Here is a 25,798-nt window from a genome sequence, read left to right as displayed (position 1 = left end):
TTGGGGAGCCCTTCTTGGGTCACTGAGATTTCGGGAAAGCATGGTACATGCCTTGTTCCTAGAATCTTTGGCCCACATTGGTTCCTGGGTAGGCCAGGTGGCAGTGCTGCTTTGGTACACCATCTCAGTTCTTTAGGCCATTCTATCTTTAGCATACACTCTCACCCTTCAGCTACCATGGAACAAATTTCATGGTGCATGTGAAGAGGTGAATGTTTTCTTTTGGAGCCTTCATTCTCTGAAACATGCCTAGAGCTTAGATTTAATTCCAGAGTTCCAGAGGGCATTCACTGTTCCTCTCATAAGTCTACCCTTCTGGGGTGAGTGGACTGGGCAGTTTTTTATTTCCCTCATAATCAGAAATCGGGTCCAGAGAATAGAACTGACTTACTCAAGACTATACAGCAGATTATTAGCAGAGGAAAAGCAAATACGTACGTTATTTGACACTCAGATCTCTTGGTACCTGCTGTGTGACTTGAGGAAGCAGGGACTCTCTGTAAAAGAAATGACAATACTTCTACAGCCCTGTCAGGGAGATTGAGAAAGAGTATATGTAAAGTTTTGGCTGTTATGACTCTACCTGCTCTGTTTTGGGACCTTGGGCTTCTCCTGTTGCCTGGAAGGTGGCAAAGATAAGAGAGGTGGGCGAGGTGCTACCTAGAGTTGGGGATCCAGTTCACTGGGAGAGGCCCTGGGTAGTGGGCTGCTCTGCATCCCTTCTCCTCCCCTAAGATTAGGCCAGAAGATAGGGGTCAGGTAGAGGGGGAGGCCGGCCTCTCTGAGCCATTTTTTCTCCAGGCCCAGACGAGAGTGAAACTGAACTACTTGGATCAGATTGCCAAATTCTGGGAAATCCAGGGCTCCTCCTTAAAGATTCCCAATGTAGAACGGCGGATCTTGGACCTCTACAGCCTCAGCAAAGTAAGAACAGGTTTTTCTCAAACCCCTCCCCACCCCACACCTTAATATCCTTGGTACTCTGGGGGCCACCTTGGTTTGGATATTGGATCTCTAGGCTACAGTGGAAGGGGCACAGCCTGGTAGCACACAAGCTGTCATCAGAACTTCTTGGCATCTCTTGGCTGCAATTTGAGTCTGAGTGGTGGAGGTAGGAGGGGGTAGCCTCCAGTGAAGTGAGGGGCTGGAGTTGTCCTCGTTGTCCTTTCTGTACATACATACAGCACATCCACGTCCCTTTCTGCTTGTCCTTACAGATCGTGGTGGAGGAAGGTGGCTATGAAGCCATCTGCAAGGACCGTCGATGGGCTCGGGTGGCCCAACGCCTCAACTACCCACCAGGCAAAAACATTGGCTCCCTGCTACGCTCCCACTATGAACGCATCGTTTACCCCTATGAGATGTACCAGTCTGGAGCCAACCTGGTGGTAAGGATGCCGAGCCGGGGTGGGAGTAGGCTTTCCCCTGCCAGATGCAAATTTCCACACTTGTTCTTAATGGAACTGGTTCAGTGGAGTGGACTGGAGACCTGGAGAGGTCTGGGAAGAGATGGAGTTTGGTTTAGTTGGGGAGATGGTTGCGGGGAGGTGGTTGGAAGGAGGGATGGCATAAGCAGAGACATGAGAAGAATTCCCAAAGTGTGTGCTGGTGTCAGTGGCCAGTTGAGCAGGGCCTGTTGGGTGGGTGGGTGGCGGGCGGTGTGAAACCACGGCTTTGGTTGCTATTGGGTGAGGGTAAAGGGAGGTCCTTGCTGTTGGGAGCTGGGGCCCCATGCCCTGACCCTTACCCCTCACCTGTCCCCAGCAGTGCAACACACGTCCATTTGATAATGAGGAGAAGGACAAGGAATACAAACCCCACAGTATCCCCCTTCGACAGTCTGTGCAGCCCTCCAAGTTCAACAGCTATGGCCGGCGAGCCAAGAGACTACAGCCTGATGTGAGTACTTCCCTTCTTCTAACTTGGAGCTTTGGTGGTGAAGAGTCCTCTCCCTTCCCTCTGACCAAGGTTCTCTTCCCTGTTCCACTCTCCCTTCTCTTGGTTCTCTGAGTTCTGAGCAGTAGTGTGCCTCTTTCTGGCTTCACTCTTGCTCTTCCTCTACTCTCAGCTGAGCTTCTGAGCTGGGTTTTGATCTGTTTGTATAATATCTTTCCTATGTCTGGTGTTCTTGCCTGCCTTGTTCCTTTCCTGACTCACTCTGCTCATAGGGGAAGAACTCTTCTTTTTCTCCTTATAACTATATCTTAGCCTCAGGAAGAAGCTTATGTGCCGGCATTCTTCTGGGCATTGGGGATACAACAGGGAACAAGATACACACTGTCCCTGGGCTCACCGAAGCATGTAATTTACCAGATCATATTAGTCACTGCCATTTATTGGTAGATTCAAATACTTAGATTTCTTTATATATGTTTTCCTCAAACCCCTTGTAACTGTGAGATAGGAGTTAATATTCTCATTTTACAGTTGGAAAAACTGAGATCCCATCTTAATTCCATTCCAAGAGAGGAATGAGGAGGGAGTTCACTTACCCTCAGTCTCCAAAAAGCAATCTGAATTCTTGCCTGGGCCCACCTATGCCTCCACCCTGGCATGAACTCATGTGGTAGAGTCCAAGCTGTTGTTCTTTTAGGATGGGGCAGTCTGCCCAAGATAGTCTTGATTCATTTCCTTCTTTCCTTCCAGCCGGAACCCACAGAGGAAGACATTGAAAAGAATCCTGAGCTGAAGAAGCTTCAGATCTATGGGGCAGGCCCCAAGATGATGGGCCTGGGCCTCATGGCCAAGGATAAGACTCTGCGGAAAAAAGGTGAGGCCTGATAGGCTGGGGCAGTGTGAAGAATGGCCTCACCAGGGGAGAGGAGCCTGGGCCGCGACTGTTCAGACTTGTACTTTAGAGCCATTCTCCTCTCTCCCAGATAAGGAAGGGCCCGAGTGCCCCCCCACCATAGTGGTGAAGGAGGAGTCAGGCGGGGACGTGAAGGTGGAGTCACCCTCACCCAAGACCTTCCTGGAGAGCAAGGAGGAGCTGAGTCACAGCCCAGAGCCCTGCACCAAGATGACCATGAGGCTGCGGAGGAACCACAGCAATGCCCAGTTTGTAAGGACCTAGCCCTGCCTTCCTAATGCTCTGCTTCTCATCCCTTCAACGAGCATTTCCCCAGCATGGCACTGGACCAGGTGGCATTAAGCAGAAAAGTGGGCCTGGTGGGCCCTGCCCTCAGGTAGCTCACTTAATTGGGGAAACAAGGCCAACTCACATGGAACAAAGAACAAGAAAGGGTGATCAAGTGCTGTCAACATGAAGTGCTGGAAGGGTGCAGAGGAGGAGACTCCCTCTCCATTGCTTCAGGATAAAGGCTAAGCTCCTCATTACAATGCATGATCCAGTCCCTGCAGACCTCTAGCCTCATTCCCCAGCATTGCCCACCTTACTCCTTCTGCTATAGCCACACTGAACTACTTGTAGGTATGTTTGTTTTTTTCCTGAGATGTGCCATGCTTTCTTTCCCCATCCTTTGTACATGCTGTTTCTTCTGCCTGGAAGAGTTTTCGCCTGTGCTCTGCCCCATTGCCAAATTCCAGTTTGCCTTCAGGTCTCAGTTTCAAGTGTCACCGTTTCAGTGAAGTTCTTCTCAGGCTGTTCCTCCTTATCTCCAGCTGATTCGAGTGCTTCCTCCTTTAGGTTTCCATAGTACCCTTTTATGGGCTGCTGTTGGCAGTTTCCACACTGCCCTTTAATTTTTATGAACTTGTGCCTCTGGAGTACTGTATGCCTTTAGAAGGCAGATGCCATGTCTCATTTATCGCTGTACTGAAGAGTCCAGCGTAATGTTGAACACATAAGTGTTCAGTAAGTATTGAATGAATAAAAATGGGGGATTCAGGACTGAATGATAAAGACTCTGCTGTCACAGCTCTACAGTTAGTTTATTTGGGGAGGTGGTACGTGCATGCAGTTAAATTCCAGGCCTAGCATGACTAACCTGTACAGGGCCATGAATGATCCAGCCAGCAGGCAAGGTGGGTTTCTAATGGAGATCTTTGTGGACTAGGGTGCAGTCTGGAGGAGTCTGATGTTTGAAAGGCTGGACAGGGCTTAGGTTGATGAACTGTTGCCTCCCTCCCCTGGCAGATTGAGTCATATGTATGCCGAATGTGTTCCCGAGGGGATGAGGACGACAAACTCCTGCTGTGTGATGGCTGTGATGACAACTACCACATCTTCTGCTTGCTGCCTCCTTTGCCTGAGATTCCCAAGGGTGTCTGGCGGTGCCCAAAGTGTGTCATGGCGGTAAGGACTTCCCAGCCCCAGTCTATGTCTGCCTCATAGGCTATCCTTGCCTTCCTTCTTCCGGTCTTATTGAAAGCAGCCTTCTAGCTCAGCCACAGTCTTATGTTTTGGGTCCCTGGAGTGGGGCTAGGTTGGGCAGAACTTTGGGAGAAAGAAAAGGAGGACACTCAGCCTGTGTTCTCTGGGAGCTCTCGGACCACCCCGGGAGGTGAGAGTCATGATTAGACAGATCATATGTGATGACATATAATCAAATGTTAAATTGTGTGTTAGAAATTCAGATGTAGAAGTTCAGAGGACAGGAAAGTGACTAAGGGTAGTAATCAGGGAAGGTGTCAGCAATGAGATTTGGAGGACAGGAATATGAAAAAAAATGTTCTTTTGATTTCCAAGTTTTTTATTCTTTGTTTCTTTTAGAAAGCTTGGAAAATAGACAAATTACCTATCATCTCACCACCTAGAGACAACCATTGTTAATAGTCTGGTATATTTTCTTCTCATCTTTTCGTTGTTGCCTATATATAACTATCTTTAACAAGTTTGGGATCTTACTGTATATTTTCATTTGTTACTTTATAATCATTTTTCTATATTATTAAATTTATTCATGGGTATGATTTTTTTTTCCTTGTAGGGGGTCCATCATGTGGGTATAATATTTATTTAGGTATTTTCCTTCTGTTGTGATAATTAGATTGGTTTGCAGTGTTGTAGATTTTAACTACAAGAGGTGGGCAGGCTTTCTAGACTGGGGGATGGAGGAGTGCAGGAGTAAGGATACATGGGGATAGTGTACCTAGTGCAAGAGAGGCAGTGAGGAGAGCAGCTGTAGCAGCAGTGAGGGCTAAGAGGCCTGGGAAGTCTTTCAGTTCCATTTCATGAGCCTCCTACCTTGATCCAAATTCCGGGTGCTTGTCTACATCTCTCCCTCGGTTTCTGGAGAGTAGACGCTGACAGTTTCTTGCCCTGTCAACTGTGGTCACAGAGACCAGGTGTGCACGTGCACACACACTAGACACACACAAATGAGGAAAGAGACCAGGGCAGTGCATAATTGCCTTGGTAGTGGTGGGGATTCCTTTAGGGAGGAGTTTGGATACCAAAAGTATCATAGACAACAGACTGTCAGGTCTACTTGGCTCTCTTCTCTAAGTGGTTGTGGGCCAGTGGACCAGATTGACTTTTAGTTTTCAGACATGAGCAGAAGGTGTGTCTGACTGGGGTACATACATCTCTCATCTAAAACCACGAACATAGATACAAAGTGAGTTAGACACACGTCCTGTCTTCTGAGACAGTGTAAAGAACAGGAATAGTGTGGGGTTTGACACTAGGAGTTGGTGCCTTCGTTTCCCATCCTCCAAGCTACTAGAATATTCAGTGTCATTTTCCCAGGTCTGTAGTTCCAGTCTGGGCATAAAACTTCTCTAAGCATCCTGTATAAAGTCACATTTTATCTTGAGAGAAAAAATACTGGCAGAAGAGCATGGGGTAGCATATTTAAGTCAGAGCCCATGGTTTAGATAAGTAAAGTCCTAAAGGAAGAGAAGAGCAAGAGCATGGTAGAAGTGCATGTGGGGAATGAAGAGACTAACTGTGCTCAAGTGCTAGGAGGAAAAGGTAGAGCTATGACGTGAGACCTGCCTCAGGGGCCTTCAGTACAGACCTAGGGCTGTTCTCCTTCTGACTCCTACCCCATATTCCAGCTCCGCTTTTGAGGATTCTCCACCTCTTTGCCTCTGCCTTGGTGACGTGTTCTCCTTTGGGTTTCAGGAGTGTAAGCGCCCCCCCGAAGCCTTTGGCTTTGAGCAGGCTACCCGGGAATACACTCTGCAGAGCTTTGGCGAGATGGCTGACTCCTTTAAAGCCGATTACTTCAACATGCCCGTACACGTAGGTGATGGAGGGCTGGGGTAGTGTCAGGGCTAGGGTCATAGGTGCCTGATGGTCAATAGCTCTCCTGGGTCAGTGGGGCCAGGATATGATGGGCCATGGTCATCTGCTACCCCTGTTCCTTAGATGGTGCCCACAGAACTCGTGGAGAAGGAATTCTGGCGGCTGGTGAATAGCATTGAGGAAGATGTGACTGTTGAGTATGGGGCTGATATCCATTCCAAAGAATTTGGTAGCGGTTTCCCCGTCAGTGACAGTAAGCGGCACCTAACCCCTGAGGAGGAGGTGAGTAGGTGATTCATGGTTATGTCAGCTGTGTGACTTAAGCAAGTCATTTAGTATCTGAAAGACTCAGTATCTCTATAGGATGGGGACTATTATGCCTACCTTATATGGTTGCTGTGAGATGTAGATGGGATGATATGTGTAAAGAACACAGCCTAATATCTGGCATGGCATCTCCAGCCATGATATTGGCTGTTTATTTTGTCTGTAGAATGGGGATAGTATCCATTTTACAAATTTTATAAGAATTAAATGAGAGGGCTTCCCTGGTGGCGCAGTGGTTGGGAGTCTGCCTGCCGATGCGGGGGACACGGGTTCGTGCCCCGGTCTGGGAGGATCCCACATGCTGCAGAGCGGCTGGGCCCGTGAGCCATGGCCGCTGGGCCTGTGCGTCCGGAGCCTGTGCTCCGCAACGGGAGAGGCCGCAGCGGTGAGAGGCCCACGTACCGCAAAAAAAAAAAAGAATTAAATGAGAAGGTATATGAAGTACCTGGCAGGGTGCCTGGCTCATTCATAAGAAGTGTTCAGGGACTGGGATTGTAAGTTCAGGAAATAATGAGGCCCTAGGCCTGTATCAAGGGAAGGGTGCATTTTGGTCCAGAGCAGGGGCTTTTAACTTGCAGATATTTTGGTGGGTGGGCACATCTATAAACCTCCCTAAAATTGAAGTAAAGTGAAGTGGATTGAAATTTTGTGTGTATGCATTTGACGGAGGCAGGGGGAAGAACACCTATATTATTTCTTAGATGTTTCAGAAAGGTCTATGACCTCGAAATTAAGGTTCCCTGGGCTAAAGATCTCCACTCCTTAGCAAAACTCTCATCCCTTTTCCACAAATACCTGACCTGACAGGAGTATGCTACTAGTGGTTGGAACCTGAATGTGATGCCGGTGCTGGAGCAGTCCGTACTGTGCCACATCAATGCAGATATCTCCGGCATGAAGGTGCCCTGGCTCTATGTGGGCATGGTCTTCTCAGCCTTTTGCTGGCATATTGAGGATCACTGGAGTTACTCCATTAACTACCTCCACTGGTGAGTGGGGTCCTGGAGAGCCAGGGAAGCAGTCAGGGTGGGCTCCTTCAGTACCATAGGTGTGTCCACTCTACATGTCTCCTTTCTGCTTGGCCAGGGGTGAGCCGAAGACCTGGTATGGGGTACCCTCACTTGCAGCAGAACATTTGGAAGAGGTGATGAAGAAGCTGACACCTGAGCTCTTTGATAGCCAGCCTGACCTTCTGCACCAACTTGTCACCCTCATGAATCCCAATACCCTCATGTCCCATGGTGTGCCGGTGAGTGTCCAGGACATAGGGCAAGGTGTAGGAATGAGTTAGTGGTGTCCTTTGTGGTGGTGGTGGTGGTGGTGGTGGTGGTGGTGGTGGTGGTGGTGGTGGTGGTGGTGGTGGTGGTGGTGGTGGTCATTGTCTGGAATCTACCCCTGCCCCTTTCTCATTCCTATTCTGTCTTAATCAGGCTATAGGTTTGACAGAAATAATAGTGATTAGAGATACAATGTGATGGTGAGCCCTCTGGGCCTGATGTTTGAGGGCAACACCTTAGGGATGGCTTCCACCAGTGGAAAAGGGAAATAGAGGAAGGACTGGGCAAGACAAGTCTCCTTACTCTTAAGGGCACACATCATTTCCATTCACCTCTGGTTAGTCACAGCTTAGTCACATGGCCACATCTAGCTGTGAGGAAAACTGGACAATCTGATTTTTATTAAGGATGGTCATGTACCAGCTACAAATTGGAGGTCATGCTATTAAGAAAGAGGGTGAGAATGAATATAGGGGGACAACTAGCAGTCTCTGCTATCCTTTCCATATTGTGACCCTTCTTGGAGCAGTGGGTAGGTCTGTTTATTTATTTAACAGGTCAGAGTTCTATGGTGGTAATTAGTTTGCAATATATAAGTGTACCAAATCCACATGTTGTACACCAACATGTTATATGTCAACTATATCTCAGTAAAGCTGGGACGGGGTGGGGGGAAGTAACCTAAAAAAAAAAAAAGTGCCAATATCTTTCAGCATTTAAAAAAAAAAAGCTGAACCCAGAGTCCTGACTTGTCCTGTTCTCCTTCTCTGTGGACTTCTCTCCCACTGTGGGTATACATCCTGGCTTACCTATAAGGGGCTTTATATTCCTGGGAATTTCTGACGTTGAATAGTATCGGCCAGTTTTCTGGTGTGGATCTTAAAATAACCTGATCAACAGTCCTGTAGAAACAGGAATGAGTACATCTTCCACCTCTGCTTTCAGTCTTATTCATTCTGTGCTGCTACTCCTCCCCACTCCCTTCAACCCCGTGCCCCCAAAACCATCCTTGGCTACCTTACTGCTTAGTCTAGTGCGTGGGACAGTAAGCAGTCAGTACATATTGAATTAGTATCTCCTTGAAATCCCTGGTCATCTGTACAGTAGGTCAGTGGTTCTTGCCTGAATTTCTTCTTGCCTTCAGCTTGTTTTGCTATACTATATAACCTATGAGTAATACTTTTTATTATGCATTTTAGTGATACTTAACCAAGGTTTGAGATATCTAGGGAATTAGAGGAAACGCATTCCTTTTCCCTCTCTGCATCACCTCATTTAAGAATTACTGGGAAAAAAAAAAAAAGAATTACTGGACTCAAGATGTAGCAATGACCAAGGGCCCTTCAAGTTATGCTCTTCACAAGTAGACATTGGGTCTGACCTTTCCTCAGACTCCTTTCTTCCTGACCCACAGCATCAGTTCTTTCCCACAGTGTCAAGGAGAATTATAAGAGTAGAAGAGGATTCTCCTTAAGGATTCAGACAGCTAAGATTCATACATACATAATACATATATATACACACATATATATATTCATTCAATTCTAATCTCTTTTTATTTGTTTATTTTTGCGGTACGCGGGCCTCTCACTGTTGTGGCCTCTCCCGTTGAGGAGCACAGGCTCTGGACGCGCAGGCTCAGCGGCCATGGCTCACGGGCCCAGCCGCTCCGCAGCATGTGGGATCTTCCCGGACTGGGGCACGAACCTGTGTCCCCTGCATCGGCAGGCGGACTCTCAACCACTGCACCACCAGGGAAGCCCTAATCTCTTCTTAAAAAACTTTTATCACAGACTTTTTTGCTTCCACCTTCACAGCATTTCTCCTGCTCATAGCTCCCCAGCTTCTCTGGCCAGCTGCTGTTTCACCACCCCACCCTCTGTCTGCCAGGCCCTTCCTATAGGTAGTTCCCAGCATCTCCAGGCTCTTTGGACTTGGCAGTATCCCCTCAATCCAGGACATCTGATTTTCATATTCACATGTCGGCAGGCTGCAGTTTAGCCAACTGGAGGTCCCTCAGAGCTATCTTTGGCCGCACTCCCCCCCCGCCCACCTCACCCATCTTCCCCTTTGGTGAGAGAGGGCCATTTCTTTTTATAGAGATATATAGTATAAGTATTTTTATTATAAAAGAAACATCCCCCCTTTCCAAAAAATGGCAGTAGAGAGGTCATCTCTATATCCTCCACATTTTGTTACATTTCCATCTTTTTTATGTAAGTTTTGACATGACAGTAATCAGTGTATGGATTTTATAATCTCTTTTGTTAAGTTTGATCATCTAGAATGGCATTGTCCAATTTGGTAGCCACTAGCCACATGTGGCTGTTGAGCACTTGAAACATGGCTAGTCCCAGCTGAAATGTACTGAAAGTATAAAACATATGTTGGATTTCAAGACATTGTATGAAACAGAGAATGAGAAATATCTCAGTAGTACTTTTGTATACCAATTACACATTAAAATGATAATATTGTGGATATATTAAATAAAATACATTGAAGTTAATTTCACCTGTTTCTTTTTACTTTTTTAATGTGGCTACTGGAGAATTTAAAAAGTACATATGTGGCTGGCATTATATTACTATTGGACAGTGCTGGTCTAGAATAATTTTTTACTTCCTCACCATGAACTATTTATAACCATCTTTTTTGAAAAACGGCTTTATTGCAGTATAATTTACATACCATAAAAATCACGCATTTTAAATGCACCATTCAGTGAATTTACAGGGTGGTGCTACCATCACCACAATCCAGTTTTAGAACATTTCCATCACCCCAAAAGGATCCCTTGTGCCCTTTTGCAGTCACTCTTCATTCCAACCCCTAGTCCCAGGCAACCACTGATCTGCTAACTCTAAAAATTTGCTTTTTCTAGACAGTTCATATAAATGGAATAATATGTGGTCTTTTTTGTCTGGCTTTTCACTTAGCATAATATTTTTGAGGTTCATCTATGTTATAGCTTGCTTCAGAACTTCATTCCCTTTTGTGATGGAATAATATTATATTGTATGGATATACTACATTTTGTTTGTCCATTCACCAGTTGATGGACTTTTGGGTCATTTTTTAATAGCTGCAGAATGTGAGGAGAGCTTTCTAAAAAAAACTGCATAGGAAACAGTAAAGTGACATTGCCAAAATGAGGGTGCATTAGGTTCTATTTCTGGCTCTGCTACTTGAGGCTTCTGTGGGACTCAGTTTTCACATCTGTAAAATTAAGGCTGGGACTAGATCATTCAGCAAATACTGCTAGAACTCCCTCTGTGTGCAGGACCTCTGGTCAGCACCCTGAAAGCAAATAAACTAATCCCTGCCTTTAGTCATGTGCAGTTGAGTAGAGGACAAAGGTGAGTAAACAACTGGAATAAAATATTAGAGGTGCTACAAAAGGACAACAGACTGGGTCATTAGGAAGTAGGGGCGGCGGGGGGAGGTCAGGAAAGCATTTGTAGAAGTGGTGACACTTGAAGGAAGAGTAAGAGTTTGCCTATTGGGGCCGTGGCTTTATCATGTAGTTATGGGGATTCAAGTGAGGGGTTCTCAACAGGGACATTACATAATCAGGTTTGCATTTTGGTTGGGGAAGACAATTCTAGTGGTTGGTAATGGGGGCCAGTGCAGTAGTACAAGCAGTAAATACTGATGTTGCCTCTAAGTAGGGAAAGATTTGAGAAGAAAATGTACTGGAGGTGGGAACTGATACATGGCCTGAATAAATGTGCAGATTCAGTATTGTTAGGATGCTGATTCTCTCCTCATTAGTCTAGTACCCTAGCAGATGAATTGTTGGGTTGAAGGCTATAAACATTTTAGGTTTTTGGTTATGTGTCAGCGATTTTGCTTTCCAGAGAGAAGTTATTGGTCCCCATAACAGCACTGTACTTATTTCACTGTGTCGTCTTCAGCATCGAATGTTCATTTTAAAAAACTTTGCAAGACTTCTTGGTAAAGACAGCTAATTAAACGTACACATGGCTACTTCCATTCCTTACTGAAACTTCACAAAATGCCACAAAGTGATTTTTTTTTTAAGGTTAAAAAAAAAAATCACAGAGATGGGGAAAACAAGAAAAGAGACAATGATAAACAAAATTCTTGAAACTAGGAAACAAATAAGAAAACTGAATCTTAAGCCAGTTCTGGAATATCTGAGAACCAATCTGATTTATACCTCAGTACCCCCCAAGGGTTCAGTAGTTGGTTGCAGCAGACATTCCAGGGAGTAAAGACCAGGGAGTAAAGACAAATGGGGTAAAAATAAAGATTGGTTCATATTTATATAAGAAGCTATGGGAGGGACTTCCCTGGTGGCACAGTGGTTAAGAATCCACCTGCCAGTGCAGGGGACATGGGTTCAAGCCCTGGTCTGGGAAGATCCCACATGCTGCGGAGCAACTAAGCCCGTGTGCCACAACTGCTGAGCCCGTGTGCCACAACTACTGAGCCCGCATGCCACAACTACTGAAGCCTACGCGCCTAGAGCCTGTGCTCCACAACAAGAGAAGCCACCGCAATAAGAAGCCCAAGCACCGCAACAAAGAGTAGCCCACGCGCAGCAACGAAGACCCAAAGCAGCCAAAAATAAATAAATAAATAAATAAATATTTTTAAAAAGCAGCAGCTATGGGATCCTCACCCACACTGGGCAGCTGGAAACGTGACCCTCCCTCACTCTAGCAAAAGACTGTGAGATTTACTTTCAAAGAGGTTGAAATAGATCTCTGGATTGAGGTCTTCTAGGTACAGTTGAGAGTAGAAGTATAGTGAAACTAGTAGGATTCACTGTATACCTACTGAATGCTGAGGTTCCCAGCCATCTTCCTCCACTTGGCTCTTAGAACAATAGCAAGCCAGACCTTTTTCCTTCAGGCAAAAAAATAGGAGTTCTCTCTGGGGAATCTGACTGGCCCAAAAGGAAAGACCTAGAGTTTCCCAAACTAAGTGGTTTCACTCTACAGTGGCTCACAGTTGACAAACTTCACCTCTGTACTCAGAACTTTCATTTAGCCTTTTCATTTCTTACTCTTGAATATAACTAGATAGCCACAGATTAACAAGACAGCTGAGAAAATTCTAGAATAAACAAAGTAGACCCAAATGGTAAAAAAGCAGCTTGGACAAACAGAGGCTAGGCAGGGAGAAGTAAACTTCAAAAAGAAAAGGAAAAGAAACCTTATTAATACCTTCAGAGATGAGCATATATTGCAAACATAAAATAAGAACAGGATGCTATTTTAAAAGAACATGCTGAGAACGAAAATTAAGATAGCAAAAGTGGAAGACGAAAAAAAAATAAAAAGCTTAGAAGATAAACAGTTAAGGAGATCTCCCAGAAAATAGAATAGAAAGATAAAGATGGAAAAAGGTAGAAAAAGTTAGAGAATTTGTTCTGGGGGTTCAATATTCAAATAATTCTCTCTGAAAAGAGAATAAATGAAAACTGAAAGGATCAAATTGTTAAGAAATTGTTCAAGAAAATTTCCCTGAACTGAATGACAGTTTCCAGAATCAGAGGGCCTACCCAGTACATGAATGCAAATAGATCCACACCAAGGTATACCTGGTGAACTTTTATATCAAACAATGGGACCAGAAGACTCCTACAAGCTTTCTGAGAGAGAAAACAGGTTTTATTCAAAACATTAGGAGTCACAACAGCTTTAGACTTCAAAAGCAACACTGGAATCTAGAAGACTAGAGCCATGCCTTCAAAATTATTTTCTTTCTTTCTTTTTTTTTTTTTCCAAAATGATTTTCAACTTAGAATTTTATGGGCAGTCAGATTATCAAGGTTGAGAGTAGAATAGAGGCATTTTTTTAAAAAGTTCTTCCCACCATTTCTCAGGAAGCTGTTGGACGATGTGCTTAAGCACAGCAAAGGAACAAACCAAGAAAGAGGAAGACATGGGATCTAGGAAACAGGAGATCTGTCGTGGGAGAGTGACAATCCAGGGAGGGCAGCTGGTCCCAATTGAAACAGATCATAAGGCTCCATGAGAGACTGCTACAGAAAGGTGAAAAGTGATAGGAGAGAGGAAAGTTGGACACTTGTCCAAAAGGTTGGGATTAAATTACTAATACATACACAGAAAAGTAAGCAAATTGAGACATAGGAGGCTATTTTTAATATAGTCTAGAAGCATGTTATTTAGGGAAGCCCCGGGTCTGCTGACTTTATAACAAATCTTATAGAACCACTTGGTTCTTGAAACTGCTTACATGACTGGTAACAAAAATTAATGAAAAAACATGTCCAGCTTAATGAAAAGTGATACTTTGAATTTTTAAAAAATTATTAGGGGGCCTCCCTGGTGGCGCAGTGGTTGAGAGTCTGCCTGCTGATGCAGGGGACACGGGTTCGTGCCCCGGTCCGGGGAGATCCCACATGCCGTGGAGCGGCTAGGCCCGTGAGCCATGGCCACTGAGCCTGCGCGTCCGGAGCCTGTGCTCCGCAACGGGAGAGGCCACAACAGTGAGAGGCCTGCGTACCGCCAAAAAAAAAAAAAAAAAAATTATTAGGGAAGTTGAAATATTTTGGTATATGTACATTTCCTGCTTTTGACTCAAATTTTCCTGTCATCACAAATCAAAACCTTGAGAGCAGAGACCAATGATCCTTTCTTTCGGAGTTGGAGGGTCTGGGAATCTGTTGTCAGACTGTGTTCCCTGAGACTTTCCTTCTTCTCCTTAAGAACCCTGGACTTAGATCTCTGTCTCAATGACCTTGGCTTTTCTTCCTCAGGTTGTCCGCACAAACCAGTGTGCAGGAGAATTTGTCATTACCTTCCCTCGTGCTTACCACAGTGGCTTTAACCAAGGCTACAACTTTGCTGAGGCTGTCAACTTTTGCACTGCTGACTGGGTGAGTCTGGAGTGTGATGGGATGGCAGGGAGAAGCAGGAGGGTTGTGGGGAGGCTGAGGCACCATCGCCTCCAGACTTGGCCATACTCAACCTTGAACCTGTCCACAGCTGCCAGCTGGGCGCCAGTGCATTGAGCACTACCGCCGGCTCCGAAGATACTGTGTCTTCTCCCATGAGGAACTCATCTGCAAGATGGCTGCCTGTCCAGAGAAGCTGGACCTGAACCTGGCAGCAGCTGTGCATAAGGAGATGTTCATCATGGTTCAGGAGGAGCGGCGTCTACGAAAGGCCCTGCTAGAGAAGGTGGGTGGTGGGGAGAGTGCCCTGGATTGGGTGCCCTAGTCTGGCAGAGGTGGGGGGGAGGAAGAAGTAGAAGATGTAGCCACTTCTCTTAGGGAGTAGTGAAAAGAACTAGACACATCTGGATTGGAAACTACAATTCCATTCTCTACCATTTACTAATAACTGTTAGTAAGTTAATTTACTTTACTGAGCATCAGTATCCCCATCTGAAAAAAAATGGGGATGATAATAGTGCTTTTTTTGGGGATAGTTGAGTGGATTTAAGATGTTTGTTAAGTAAGTGACCCATAGCAGGTGCTGTTATTGCTAATGATGTTATTGCATCATTATTTAAATAACCCAAGACCAACTGACATATGAAACCCCCACTTGCTGGTAAGCTGGATAACCTTTTCAAGTTAGTTAACCTCTCATAGTCTCACTTTCCCACTCTGTAAAATGGGAATAAATACCTCACTTGCAGGGTGGTTGTAAAGCTTGAGTAAGGTGATTTATGTCAAAGCATCTATTGCTGCACTTGCAGTGTAGCAGATGCTATTATTGGTAATATTAGTACATGAAGAAAATGATAGAAATATGGAACATTTCTTAAGAAATGCCATTTTATTACACTCATATAGTTCAGTAGCTCAAACTAGGTTAATATTACTGAGTAGAAGGCGGTCTTCCTTTAATAGATTTCTCATAACATGTCAGTTTGGTTTGTAGATGAGTGGCACCGCTATTCATGTAGTTTAGCTGCCGCCTTTTTTTTTTTTTTTAATGTGGTACGTGGGCCTCTCACTGTTGTGGCCTCTCCCATTGCGGAGCACAGGCTCCAGACGTGCAGGCTCAGTGGCCATGGCTCACGGGCCTAGCCGCTCCGCGGCACATGGGATCCTCCCAGACCGGGGCATGAACCCGTGTTCCCTGCATCGGCAGGCGGACTCTCAACCACTGCGCCACCAGGGAAGCCCCAGCTGCCTTTTTAAAGCTCCAAACTTGTCCAGTTAGGGAGTTGACTTAGTGAGAGTCCTCCATAGGATTACAAAGGAATGCTGGTCCTGAGGAATCCCTTGCTGGATCCCTTTTCTTAAAATAAGAAAAGTTAGGGTAATACTTTCTTATTTTAAAGCTCATTTATAACTTTCCTATGAGCATGGGTTGTAAGGAGAATTGCAGCTATGGTAAGTGTTGGAAGTCTGGGGCCTGTCAGTCTGTGGTATTAGTTGGTGAGCCCCTGGGCTTTTCTAGGCATCATTTGCTCTCTCTGTTCAGTACTGTTATTGGATGATCACTCTGGGGCTGTGCTACACTACAGAAGGAGTCAAAGCAAGGTGGGAAAAGATGTTTCCATCCTAACACTCAGAATTCTTTACACTTGGCCCTTACCTAAGGAGAAGGGTTCTGGACCCCGTAAATTCTGTAAAAGATTGTGTGTGTGTGTGTTTGAGTCCTTTTCTGGGGAGAGGGCTCATAGCTTGCATCCAGTTCTCAAAGGAGTCCATGATCCAAGAATACCTAGGGGCTTCATCCTTTTAGCAGCATTCTCTGGCTTCAGAATCAAAATAGGCTGCAGACAGATTCTCACTTTGGGCAAGTTACTCTCTCTGAGACTTAGTTTCCTCCTTAGCAAAATGAGACAGGCCTGTGAAATAGGTATCCTTATCTGAAGATTAGAGCCAATATCAGTAAATATTTGTTGGGCACCTATTCTTTTTTCCCCTCCTATAGTCATCATGTTGTACATTGGATCCCCCAAACTTACTTATCTTCTAACTGGAAGTTTGTATCCTTTGAGCAGCGTCTCCATATTTTCCCTACCTCCCTAGCCCTTGGCCACCACCATGCTACTGTTTCTTTCTTTTTTTTTCTTTCTGGCTGCATTGCAAGCTGGCTTGCAGGATCTCAGTTCCCTGACCAGGGACTGAACCCAGGCCTTGGCAGTGAAAGCCCGGAATCCTAACCACTAGGCCACCAGGGAACTCCCACTACTCTGTTTCTATGAGTTTGGCTTTTTTAGATTCCATATATAAGTGATATCCTATAATACTTGTCTTTTTTGTCTGATTTGTTTGACTTAGTATAATGTCCTCAAGGTCCATCCATGTTGTTACAAATAGCAGGATTTATGTCTTATGGCTGAATAATATTCCATTTTATATGTGTATGTATGAATACACACACACACACACACACACACACACACATCCCACATATTTATCCATTCATCCACTAATGGACTCCTAGGTTATTTCCATATTTTGGCTATTGTGAATAATGCTGCAGTCAACATGGGAGTGCAGATATCTCCTTGAGATCCTGGTTTCATTTCCTTTGGATATATACCCAGAAGAGGGATTTCTGGATCATATGGTAGTTCTATTTTTAATTTTTTGAGGAACCTTCATACTGTTTTCCAAAGTGACTGCACCAATTCGCATTCCCACCGCAGTGCACAAAGGTTCCTTTGTCTCCACATTCTCTCCAACACTTGTTATCTCTTGTCTTTTTGATAATAAGCCATTCTGACAGGTGTGAGGTGATAATTATGGTTTTGATTTGCATTCCCTGATGATTAGTGATGTTGCACATCTTTTCATGTACCTATTGGCCATTTGTATGTCTTCTTTGGAAAAACGTCTATTCAGGTCCTTCGCCCAATTTTTATTCGGATTGTTTGGTTTTTTGCTGTTGAGTTGTATGATTCCTTTATATATTTTGGATATTAACCCTTTAGCAGATAGACAGTTTGCGAATATTCTCTCCCGTTCCATGGGTTGCCTTTTGATTTTGTTGATAGTTTCTTTTGCTGTGCAGATGCTTTTTAGTTCGATGTAGTCCCACTTATTTATTTTTGCTTTTGTTGCTTGTGCTTTTTAGGTCTCATGTACAAGAAATCATTGCTAAGACCAATGTCCAGGAACATTTTCCCTATATTTTCTTCTAGGAGTTTTATGGTTTCAGGTCTTATGTTTAAGTCTTTAATCCATTTCAAGTTAATTTTTGTGAGTGATATAAGATAAAGGTCCAGTTTCATTCTTCCGCATGTGATTATCCAGTTTTCCCAGGACCAGTTATCAAAGAGACTATCCTTTCCCCATTGAGTATTCTTGGCTTCTTTGCCAAATATTAGTTAACTATATATACGAGAGTTTATTTTGGGGCTTAATTCTGTCCATTGGTCTGTTTTTATGCCATTACCATACTGTTTTGATTACTACAGCCTTGTAATATAGTTTGAAATCAGGAAACTTCATACCCCCAGCTTTGTTTTTCTTCCTCAAGATTACTTTGGCTATTCAGGGCCTTTTGTAGTTCCACTATTCTAAGTGCTAAGATACTTTTCTAGGTCCTTAGTCACTTTACCTTTGTTAATCCTCATAACGACCCAATGAGGATAGTACTATTGTCTCCATTTTACAAAGCAGGGAAACTGAAACCCAGAGAGGTTTAAATAATTTACTCAATATCAACGCAGCTGGGTTTGTAATGTGCAGTGGACTCATCTTATGAGCAGGATTTGTAATGTGCAGAGCGCATTTGTGGCGGAGCGGGATTTGTAATGTACAATGGACTTACGCAGAAGTTAGGTTGGTATAGAAGACAAAAACGTTAGAATCAAAATTTCCCTCTAAAATCCCTAAAATTGCCCATAATGTATAGCATTATATTGTCTTTCAATTACTCCAAGATAGCTGGCTTTTCCTCCATTTTTGGAAGGGATTGCTTTTTCTTCATCTAATCAACAGATAAAGTCATTGGCTTAGGTTTGGAGGCCATGTTTTTTGGGGGGGAAAAATTGTATCTTTAAACACTGAACAGAAGCACATAGAGTTTATTTCTCTAAGTTATAGATGTGTGTGCAGTGTGCTGATAAAGCAGCCAGCACAGTGCCTGGAACACAGTGGGCGCTGAGTGCCTGGAAGCTAGCATTATTCCCCAGTACATGGCACTTCTCTTGGCCACTTCCACATATTGCCATCTCTCTGGTGCCTTGGTCCACCACTTTCCTCACCTTCTCTCACCCCGAAGGTCCTTTCTGCTGATCTGAATCTTACCTGATTTTTCTCCCTCTCAGCCCACACTGATCTTACCCTGCTTCATGTGATTCCCCCAGCTTTGAGAGTTTGGACTTCACAAAGGCAGTGTGCTCTGTGGAGTTTTGTCTTAGCTCTTAGCACAGTTTTGTCACAGCTCTTAGCACAGATTTGAGTCTAATGTGGGGCTCAGAGAGTCTACTGTGGGGCTCAGTGGTGGCTGAGTTAGGGGTTTCTGCAGCCCTCTTCTTGTTCTATATAATGAACACCCCCAGGGCATCACGGAAGCTGAGCGAGAGGCTTTTGAGCTGCTCCCGGATGATGAGCGCCAGTGCATCAAGTGCAAGACCACGTGCTTTCTATCAGCCCTAGCCTGCTATGACTGCCCAGACGGCCTTGTCTGCCTTTCCCACATCAATGACCTCTGCAAGTGCTCCAGTAGCCGGCAGTACCTGCGGTGAGCAGGGGGCCTACCTGGAGGAAGTGGGCTGAGGAGGGGGATGCAGAACTGGGCCAGATGTGCTCTTCCCTGCCCTCTTCCTCCAGATATCGGTACACCTTGGATGAGCTCCCTGCCATGCTCCATAAGCTGAAGGTCCGGGCTGAGTCCTTTGACACCTGGGCCAACAAAGTGCGAGTGGCCCTGGAGGTGGAGGATGGGCGGAAGCGCAGTGAGTGATGGGGGGACGGAGGGACTCCACAGGCAAGTTCTATTCCCTTTTCTTCTGTACTCCCCCACCCGCTTCCTCTGCCTTTACTCAATACTGCCTACTCCTTGCTGCTCTCATTCTCTCTCCAGGCCTTGAAGAGCTGAGGGCACTAGAGTCTGAGGCCCGTGAGCGGAGATTTCCTAACAGTGAGCTGCTGCAGCGACTAAAGAACTGCCTGAGCGAGGCAGAGGCTTGCGTGTCCCGGGCTCTGGGGCTGGTCAGCGGCCAGGAAGCTGGGTATGGAAGCATGAGGCGTTGGGCACAGGTAGCCTGCTGAGGAGCCAGCACCTAGGAGAAGGACTATGGCAGGGGGAGGGGTGGACTCTGAGTACCATTAGGCAGATGACATCAGCAGGAAGCTGACAAGCACTGCAGTTGGAGGCGTTGGGGAGGGCAAGGAGACCAGGCAACTAGAATGGAGGGGAGCGCCCCAGTGTTAAGAAAGCTAGGAATGTTTCTTTTTATCAGTACCTGAAGGTACTGATTTCAGAGAGGCCGAGGGATTTTGTGGGCAGGGAGGTGTTGTGGGAGGTTTAGGGACAAGAAAAGGACACAGAAGCATAAACTGATCATAGAGTTCACAGTAGAAGATGGATTAAAATTGTCCAGCTTCTGTTACCATCAATTTCTAAGCTTCCCCCACCAAATATATATTCCTCTCTTCTAATTCTTTCCCCCCATCATATGAACTTGCATGTATCTTAAAACCCTCCCTCTAACCTGGGCATTTGTGGGGAACTGTGAAGTATGAGAGGTCAAGGTGGGCAGGGATGAGGAAAGGTGTTGGGCCTTAGCACAGAGATGGAGGGAAGGGACTGGGTTTGGACTTGAAACCCTACATGTGAAACTCCATAGCCCCTACAGGGTGGCTGGCCTACAGATGACCCTGGCTGAGCTCCGGGCCTTTCTGGACCAGATGAACAACCTGCCTTGTGCCATGCACCAGATTGGGGATGTCAAGGTGAGGAAGGGTGGACTTGAAGTGCTGCTGAGGGATCGGGGTGGTGGGTTGGGGGACCTGAGCAGTAGGCCATTCTTGGCTTCTTTCAAAAGTTGCAAGTATTTGGGCAAGACAGGATGCACATGTGAGAATAACAGGAGGTAAGAGGCAACGGGTTTTTAGCAAATTGCCTCTTAGAAATGGGATTTGAGGGGCAGGTGACAAGGGTACAGGTACAGGATGCATAGTCAAGGGAAGGTTTCCTGGTGGAGGTGGAAGAGGAGAAAGGAAGTAACAAGGATGTTTGTGGGCCTGGAAAGCTGAGTCAAGTTCAGGAAGGTAGAGGAGTGGGATGGAGAGGGCAGTGGACACCAGTATGAGTGTAGAGATTGTGAGAAGGCCAAGCATAGCAGAGCATTTTTAGGACAGAGGGTCTCCTGATGCTATACATCAAAATCCTCTGGGGACTTAAATAAAGCACAGGCTCCTGACCAACCCCTATTAAGAATCTCAAGGAGTGGACCCAGAGATCTGCATTTTAACAGATGCCACAGGGTATTCTATCGGGCAGTGAGTGTTGGGAACCACTGCTTAGGGCCTGGCAAAGGAAGAGAGCCCAGCCCGTGCTAGGCTCTCCTCGCAATTACTGGAGGGTAAGAAGGTAGGTAGGGCAGGGGTACGTAGTGGTGGAACTTCTGTGTGAGCCCTGCTGAGGATTTTGTTCTTTATCTGTGTCCTGGTAGGGTATTTTGGAACAGGTGGAAGCCTACCAGGTTGAAGCCCGTGAGGCCCTGGCCTCATTGCCCTCCAGTCCGGGGCTCCTGCAGTCCCTGCTGGAGAGAGGGCGGCAGCTGGGGGTGGAGGTACCTGAGGCCCAGCAGCTCCAGCGGCAGGTGGAACAGGCGCGATGGCTGGATGAGATGAAACGCACACTGGCCCCCTCAGCCCGAAGGGGCACCCTGGCTGTCATGCGGGGACTGTTGGTCGCGGGTGCCAGTGTAGCCCCTAGCCCTGCTGTGGACAAGGCCCGAGCTGAACTGCAGGAGCTACTGACCATTGCTGAACGCTGGGAGGAGAAGGCCCATCTCTGCCTGGAGGCCAGGTGGGTCTAGCTTCTTCCCCTCCCTGCTCTACCGCAACCTTCAAAGTTTAGCAGAGAAACTGAAGATGATTCCCATGGGTGGCCTTGGGCACCAGACTCCTGTGTTGGTGTATTGACTATCCTCGCCTTTTTTGTTTCCTATCTTTTTTTTTTTTTTAAACTCCATAGTACACGTAGAGGCAGAGATAGTCTTACGGAGAAGCAGAGATGGACAGATACAGAGCTATATAGAGGACTAGCTCCACAGGCTGACGTGTGCACACACTCACAAGCACAAGTACCAAAAGGCAGATGGACAGGTGTCAGTAGAAAGACACCATGCATGGGACAATCTGACAAAGTGCAGCACCAGGTTAATACTGCAGGTTGTGTGTGTAGGCACTGCCAACAGGCTGACAGACTGGTGGACAAGCAGAGGCATGGAGGTATGGCAGAAGTTGGGTGCGTGCAATCTGGAGCAAGCAGGGACTGACAGCCATGCGTAGGCAAAATACAAGCAAATAGGCCCAAGCAGCAGCCCCAGGGGCTCATACCGCTGTATCTGGAAGTCAGGCTGGGCTTCTGGTTAGGCAGACCACCCCACACTGAGGCCTCTCTTTTCCCTACCTTTAGGCAGAAGCATCCACCAGCCACGCTTGAGGCCATAATTCATGAGGCAGAAAACATCCCTGTTCACCTGCCCAACATCCAGGCTCTCAAGGAGGCTCTTGCTAAGGCCCGGGCCTGGATTGCTGATGTGGACGAGATCCAAGTGAGGACCCTGTTGCACACCCCCCCCTCCCCGCCCCCGCCCCGTTTACCCGACACCTTCAGTCCAGCTGGGAGAGATGGCATACATTGCCTTGCGCTGGGTTGAGTTGGGTTGGCTAGAGAGAGGAAGGGGTCACAGCACATTGTGAGGAGGCAAAACGTGCTTGGTGAGCATTGTGAAGAAGGGTTGCAAGGCTGGCCTGAGGGAAGATAGGATGCTGGTTAGGATGAGAATGGTGGGGGGCAGGGAGGATAGAAGAGGCAAACCACAACAAAATAACTAGTCTGGTGGTCCTGGGGACTGACTGGATATCCAGAGGCTGAGCCAATGGATGTAGGAGTTGTAAGAGAGAGCCAGGTGGGTGTGCCTTCCTTAGGATGATCCCTGTTTTTTCTGCCTCAAGACTGATTCCAGTCTGTCTTCCCAGCTCAGGGCCAGGCACAGAGTAGCATCATAGATGTTGGCAAGTTGAACTGAGCTTTCTCTTGCCCCTGTCCCAGAATGGTGATCACTACCCCTGCCTGGATGACTTGGAGGGCCTGGTGGCTGTTGGCCGGGACCTACCTGTGGGGTTGGAGGAGCTGAGACAGCTAGAGCTGCAGGTACTGACGGCGCACTCCTGGAGGGAGAAGGCCTCCAAGACCTTTCTCAAGAAGAATTCTTGCTACACTCTGCTGGAGGTGAGGCCTAGGACCCTGACCCACAGCCTCTCCTGCCTCTGGCCCAGCTGTTGAGACAGCTCATATGAGTGGGGCTTTGGGGGTGCTGGGCAGGGGAGGGAGGGGGTGGGAGTGAGGGGAAGCCTGGACATTCCTCCTTTGTCTGCTTGCCTCAGGTGCTCTGCCCATGTGCAGACGCCGGCTCAGACAGCACCAAGCGCAGCCGGTGGATGGAGAAGGAGCTGGGGTTGTACAAATCTGACACAGAGTTGCTGGGGCTGTCTGCGCAGGACCTCAGGGACCCAGGCTCTGTGGTAAGGAGCTTGGGCCCAGATGGGGAGAAGAGCCTGGTGACAATAGTGTCTGAGCCAGGTGGCCATGAGCAGCAGACTGCTTGCTCCCTGGGCCTCAGTTCTCCTGGTTTGGGAGTGGGGTATTCATGGTGCCAGAGAAGGAGGGTTGGGGTGCTGACCTCTCCTCCCCTGTCCTGGGCACGGCAGATCGTGGCCTTCAAGGAGGGGGAACAGAAGGAGAAGGAGGGAATTCTGCAGCTGCGTCGCACCAACTCCGCCAAGCCCAGTCCACTGGCATCATCGACCACAGCTTCCTCTGCAACCTCCATCTGTGTGTGTGGGCAGGTGCCAGCTGGGGTGGGAGCTCTGCAGTGTGACCTGTGTCAGGACTGGTTCCATGGGCGATGTGTGTCGGTACCCCGCCTCCTCAGTTCCCCAAGGCCCAGTCCCACCTCATCCCCACTGCTGGCCTGGTGGGAGTGGGACACCAAATTCTTGTGTCCGCTGTGCATGCGCTCACGGCGCCCACGCCTGGAGACCATCCTGGCACTGCTGGTAGCGCTGCAGAGACTGCCTGTGCGGCTGCCTGAGGGTGAGGCCCTACAGTGCCTCACAGAGAGGGCCATCAGCTGGCAAGGCCGTGCCAGGCAGGCTCTGGCCTCTGAGGATGTGACTGCTGTGTTGGGACGGCTGGCCGAGCTTCGCCAGCGGCTGCAGGCTGAACCCAGGCCCGAGGAGCCCCCTACCTACCCTTCAGCCCCTGCCTCTGACCCTGTCAGAGAAGGCAGTGGCAAGGATATGCCTAAGGTGAGCTGCACAGCCCAGCTCTTTCGCCCTCAAATTCCTGTCTCCTAGCCCTCACCCTTACTTAGGCTCCAGCCCTGTCCCTGCTCTATGACTTTTCGTCTCCTTTGGCCTGGCCTCCCTGCCCCGTTCTGCCTCCTCTCCAGATCCCTGCAATGCTCCATGCCGGCAGCCTGTGTCTGCCCTCCTCCCGGAGGTGGAGGGTCCCAAGTCTGAGGTTGTGGGGGAGCAATCGGGCCTGGTTCTTCAGTTACCGCTACCTGTCCTTGCTCTCTTCGGCAGGTGCAGGGGTTGCTGGAGAATGGAGACAGCATGACCAGTCCCGAGAAGGTAGCCCTGGGGGAGGGCTCAGGTAAGAGAGGTAGGTTTAGGTGTGGGTAGGCTGTTTATTGGATTTCACCAGAGTGACCCACGTGGTCCTGGGCTCTGTCGTGGGGGGTACGACCGGGAACAGACTCTAACCCAGCTTGTCCCCGCAACCCCTCAGACCTGGAGCTGCTGTCCTCGCTGTTGCCACAGTTGACTGGCCCTGTGTTGGAGCTGCCTGAGGCAACCCGGGCCCCCCTGGAGGAGCTCATGTTGGAGGGGGATCTGCTTGAGGTGACCCTGGATGAGAACCACAGCATCTGGCAGCTGCTGCAGGCTGGGCAGCCTCCAAACCTGGAGCGGATCCGCACACTTCTGGAGGTGAGGAGAGGAGGGATCATGGGCAGGGATGGGAGGTCAGGCCAAGCAGGCAGGGAGCCCAGGCCTGACCACTGTCCCGCACTTCTCTTTGCCCTTTGGTGATCACAGCTGGAGAAGGCAGAGCGCCATGGGAGCCGAGCACGGGGCCGGGCGCTGGAGAGGCGGCGGCGGCGGAAGGTGGATCGGGGTGGGGAGGGCGATGACCCAGCCCGAGAGGAGCTAGAGCCAAAGAGGGTACGGAGCTCAGGGCCAGAGGCCGAGGAGGCCCAGGAGGAGGAGGAGCTGGAGGAGGAGACTGGGGGTGAGGGCCCACCCCTGCCCACCACTGACAGCCCCGGCACCCAGGAGAACCAGAATGGCTTGGAGCCGGCGCTAGGGGCCAGTTCAGGCTCCTCGGCCCCTTTCTCCACTTTGACTCCCCGGCTGCACGTGCCCTGCCCGCAGCAGCCGCCTCAGCAACAATTGTGACAGTGGCTGAGCCTAGCACAGACCCCAACAGAGACCCCTTGGCCTCAAGGATCCTCTTTCTGACCATCAGGCCTGCTTCTTGGGAGGTGGGCGAGTAGGGGGGATGGCCACCCCCCCACCCCAGCCCATCCCCGAGTCCCTTGACTTTTATATTCTGACTCCAAGGTATTGTTCAGACCTCAGCTCCTGGGGGCCGGCCCCTGGAGTCCCCCTCCCTGGTAGCCTCTAACCAGCATTCCCAGACACCTGAGGCAGATAGACAGATGGGCAGGTGGGCAGGGGGGTGGCTGGGGCTGGGCCGGCACCATTCCAGAGACACGGCCAGTGCATATGCAAACTGGGGGAATCTCCTCTCCCTTCTCTCCCCAGTTGTGGCCCTCGCCAGGCCATGCTACACTAACCTCACCTCTCCCTTTCACTCTTTCTCCTCCT

The 25,798-nt window shown here is 47.9% G+C and overlaps 1 protein-coding gene across 5 annotated transcripts in view; it reads left to right on the top strand.

Moving 5' to 3' along the window:
- Positions 1-25,470, top strand: part of KDM5C (lysine demethylase 5C) — a 31,548-nt gene extending 6,078 nt beyond the window's left edge. The window contains exons 3-26 of one of the 5 annotated variants that reach the window (XM_082864242.1): positions 802-924; positions 1,218-1,388; positions 1,768-1,899; positions 2,647-2,770; positions 2,880-3,061; positions 4,097-4,255; positions 6,029-6,148; positions 6,275-6,433; positions 7,286-7,467; positions 7,565-7,727; positions 14,510-14,629; positions 14,739-14,933; positions 19,228-19,409; positions 19,499-19,623; positions 19,752-19,899; positions 20,518-20,623; positions 21,346-21,704; positions 22,317-22,455; positions 22,956-23,135; positions 23,291-23,428; positions 23,615-24,214; positions 24,494-24,563; positions 24,699-24,898; positions 25,007-25,470. In XM_082864242.1, coding sequence (XP_082720368.1) covers positions 802-924; positions 1,218-1,388; positions 1,768-1,899; positions 2,647-2,770; positions 2,880-3,061; positions 4,097-4,255; positions 6,029-6,148; positions 6,275-6,433; positions 7,286-7,467; positions 7,565-7,727; positions 14,510-14,629; positions 14,739-14,933; positions 19,228-19,409; positions 19,499-19,623; positions 19,752-19,899; positions 20,518-20,623; positions 21,346-21,704; positions 22,317-22,455; positions 22,956-23,135; positions 23,291-23,428; positions 23,615-24,214; positions 24,494-24,563; positions 24,699-24,898; positions 25,007-25,366 — 4,437 coding nt within the window. In that variant the 3' untranslated portion in view covers positions 25,367-25,470. Of the gene's footprint in view, positions 1-801; positions 925-1,217; positions 1,389-1,764; positions 1,900-2,646; positions 2,771-2,879; positions 3,062-4,096; positions 4,256-6,028; positions 6,149-6,274; positions 6,434-7,285; positions 7,468-7,564; positions 7,728-14,509; positions 14,630-14,738; positions 14,934-19,227; positions 19,410-19,498; positions 19,624-19,751; positions 19,900-20,517; positions 20,624-21,345; positions 21,705-22,316; positions 22,456-22,955; positions 23,136-23,290; positions 23,429-23,614; positions 24,215-24,493; positions 24,573-24,698; positions 24,899-25,006 lie in introns of all 5 variants that reach the window. The other 4 variants (XM_082864239.1, XM_082864240.1, XM_082864241.1 and 1 more) reach the window with 4 other exon arrangements.
- The last annotated feature ends 328 nt before the right edge of the window (positions 25,471-25,798 follow it).

The sequence above is a fragment of the Leucopleurus acutus genome (assembly GCF_964270905.1).
Source record: "Leucopleurus acutus genome assembly, chromosome: X".
In the NCBI taxonomy this organism is placed as follows: domain Eukaryota; kingdom Metazoa; phylum Chordata; class Mammalia; order Artiodactyla; family Delphinidae; genus Leucopleurus; species Leucopleurus acutus.
This window is presented reverse-complemented; position numbering and strand designations above follow the sequence as displayed.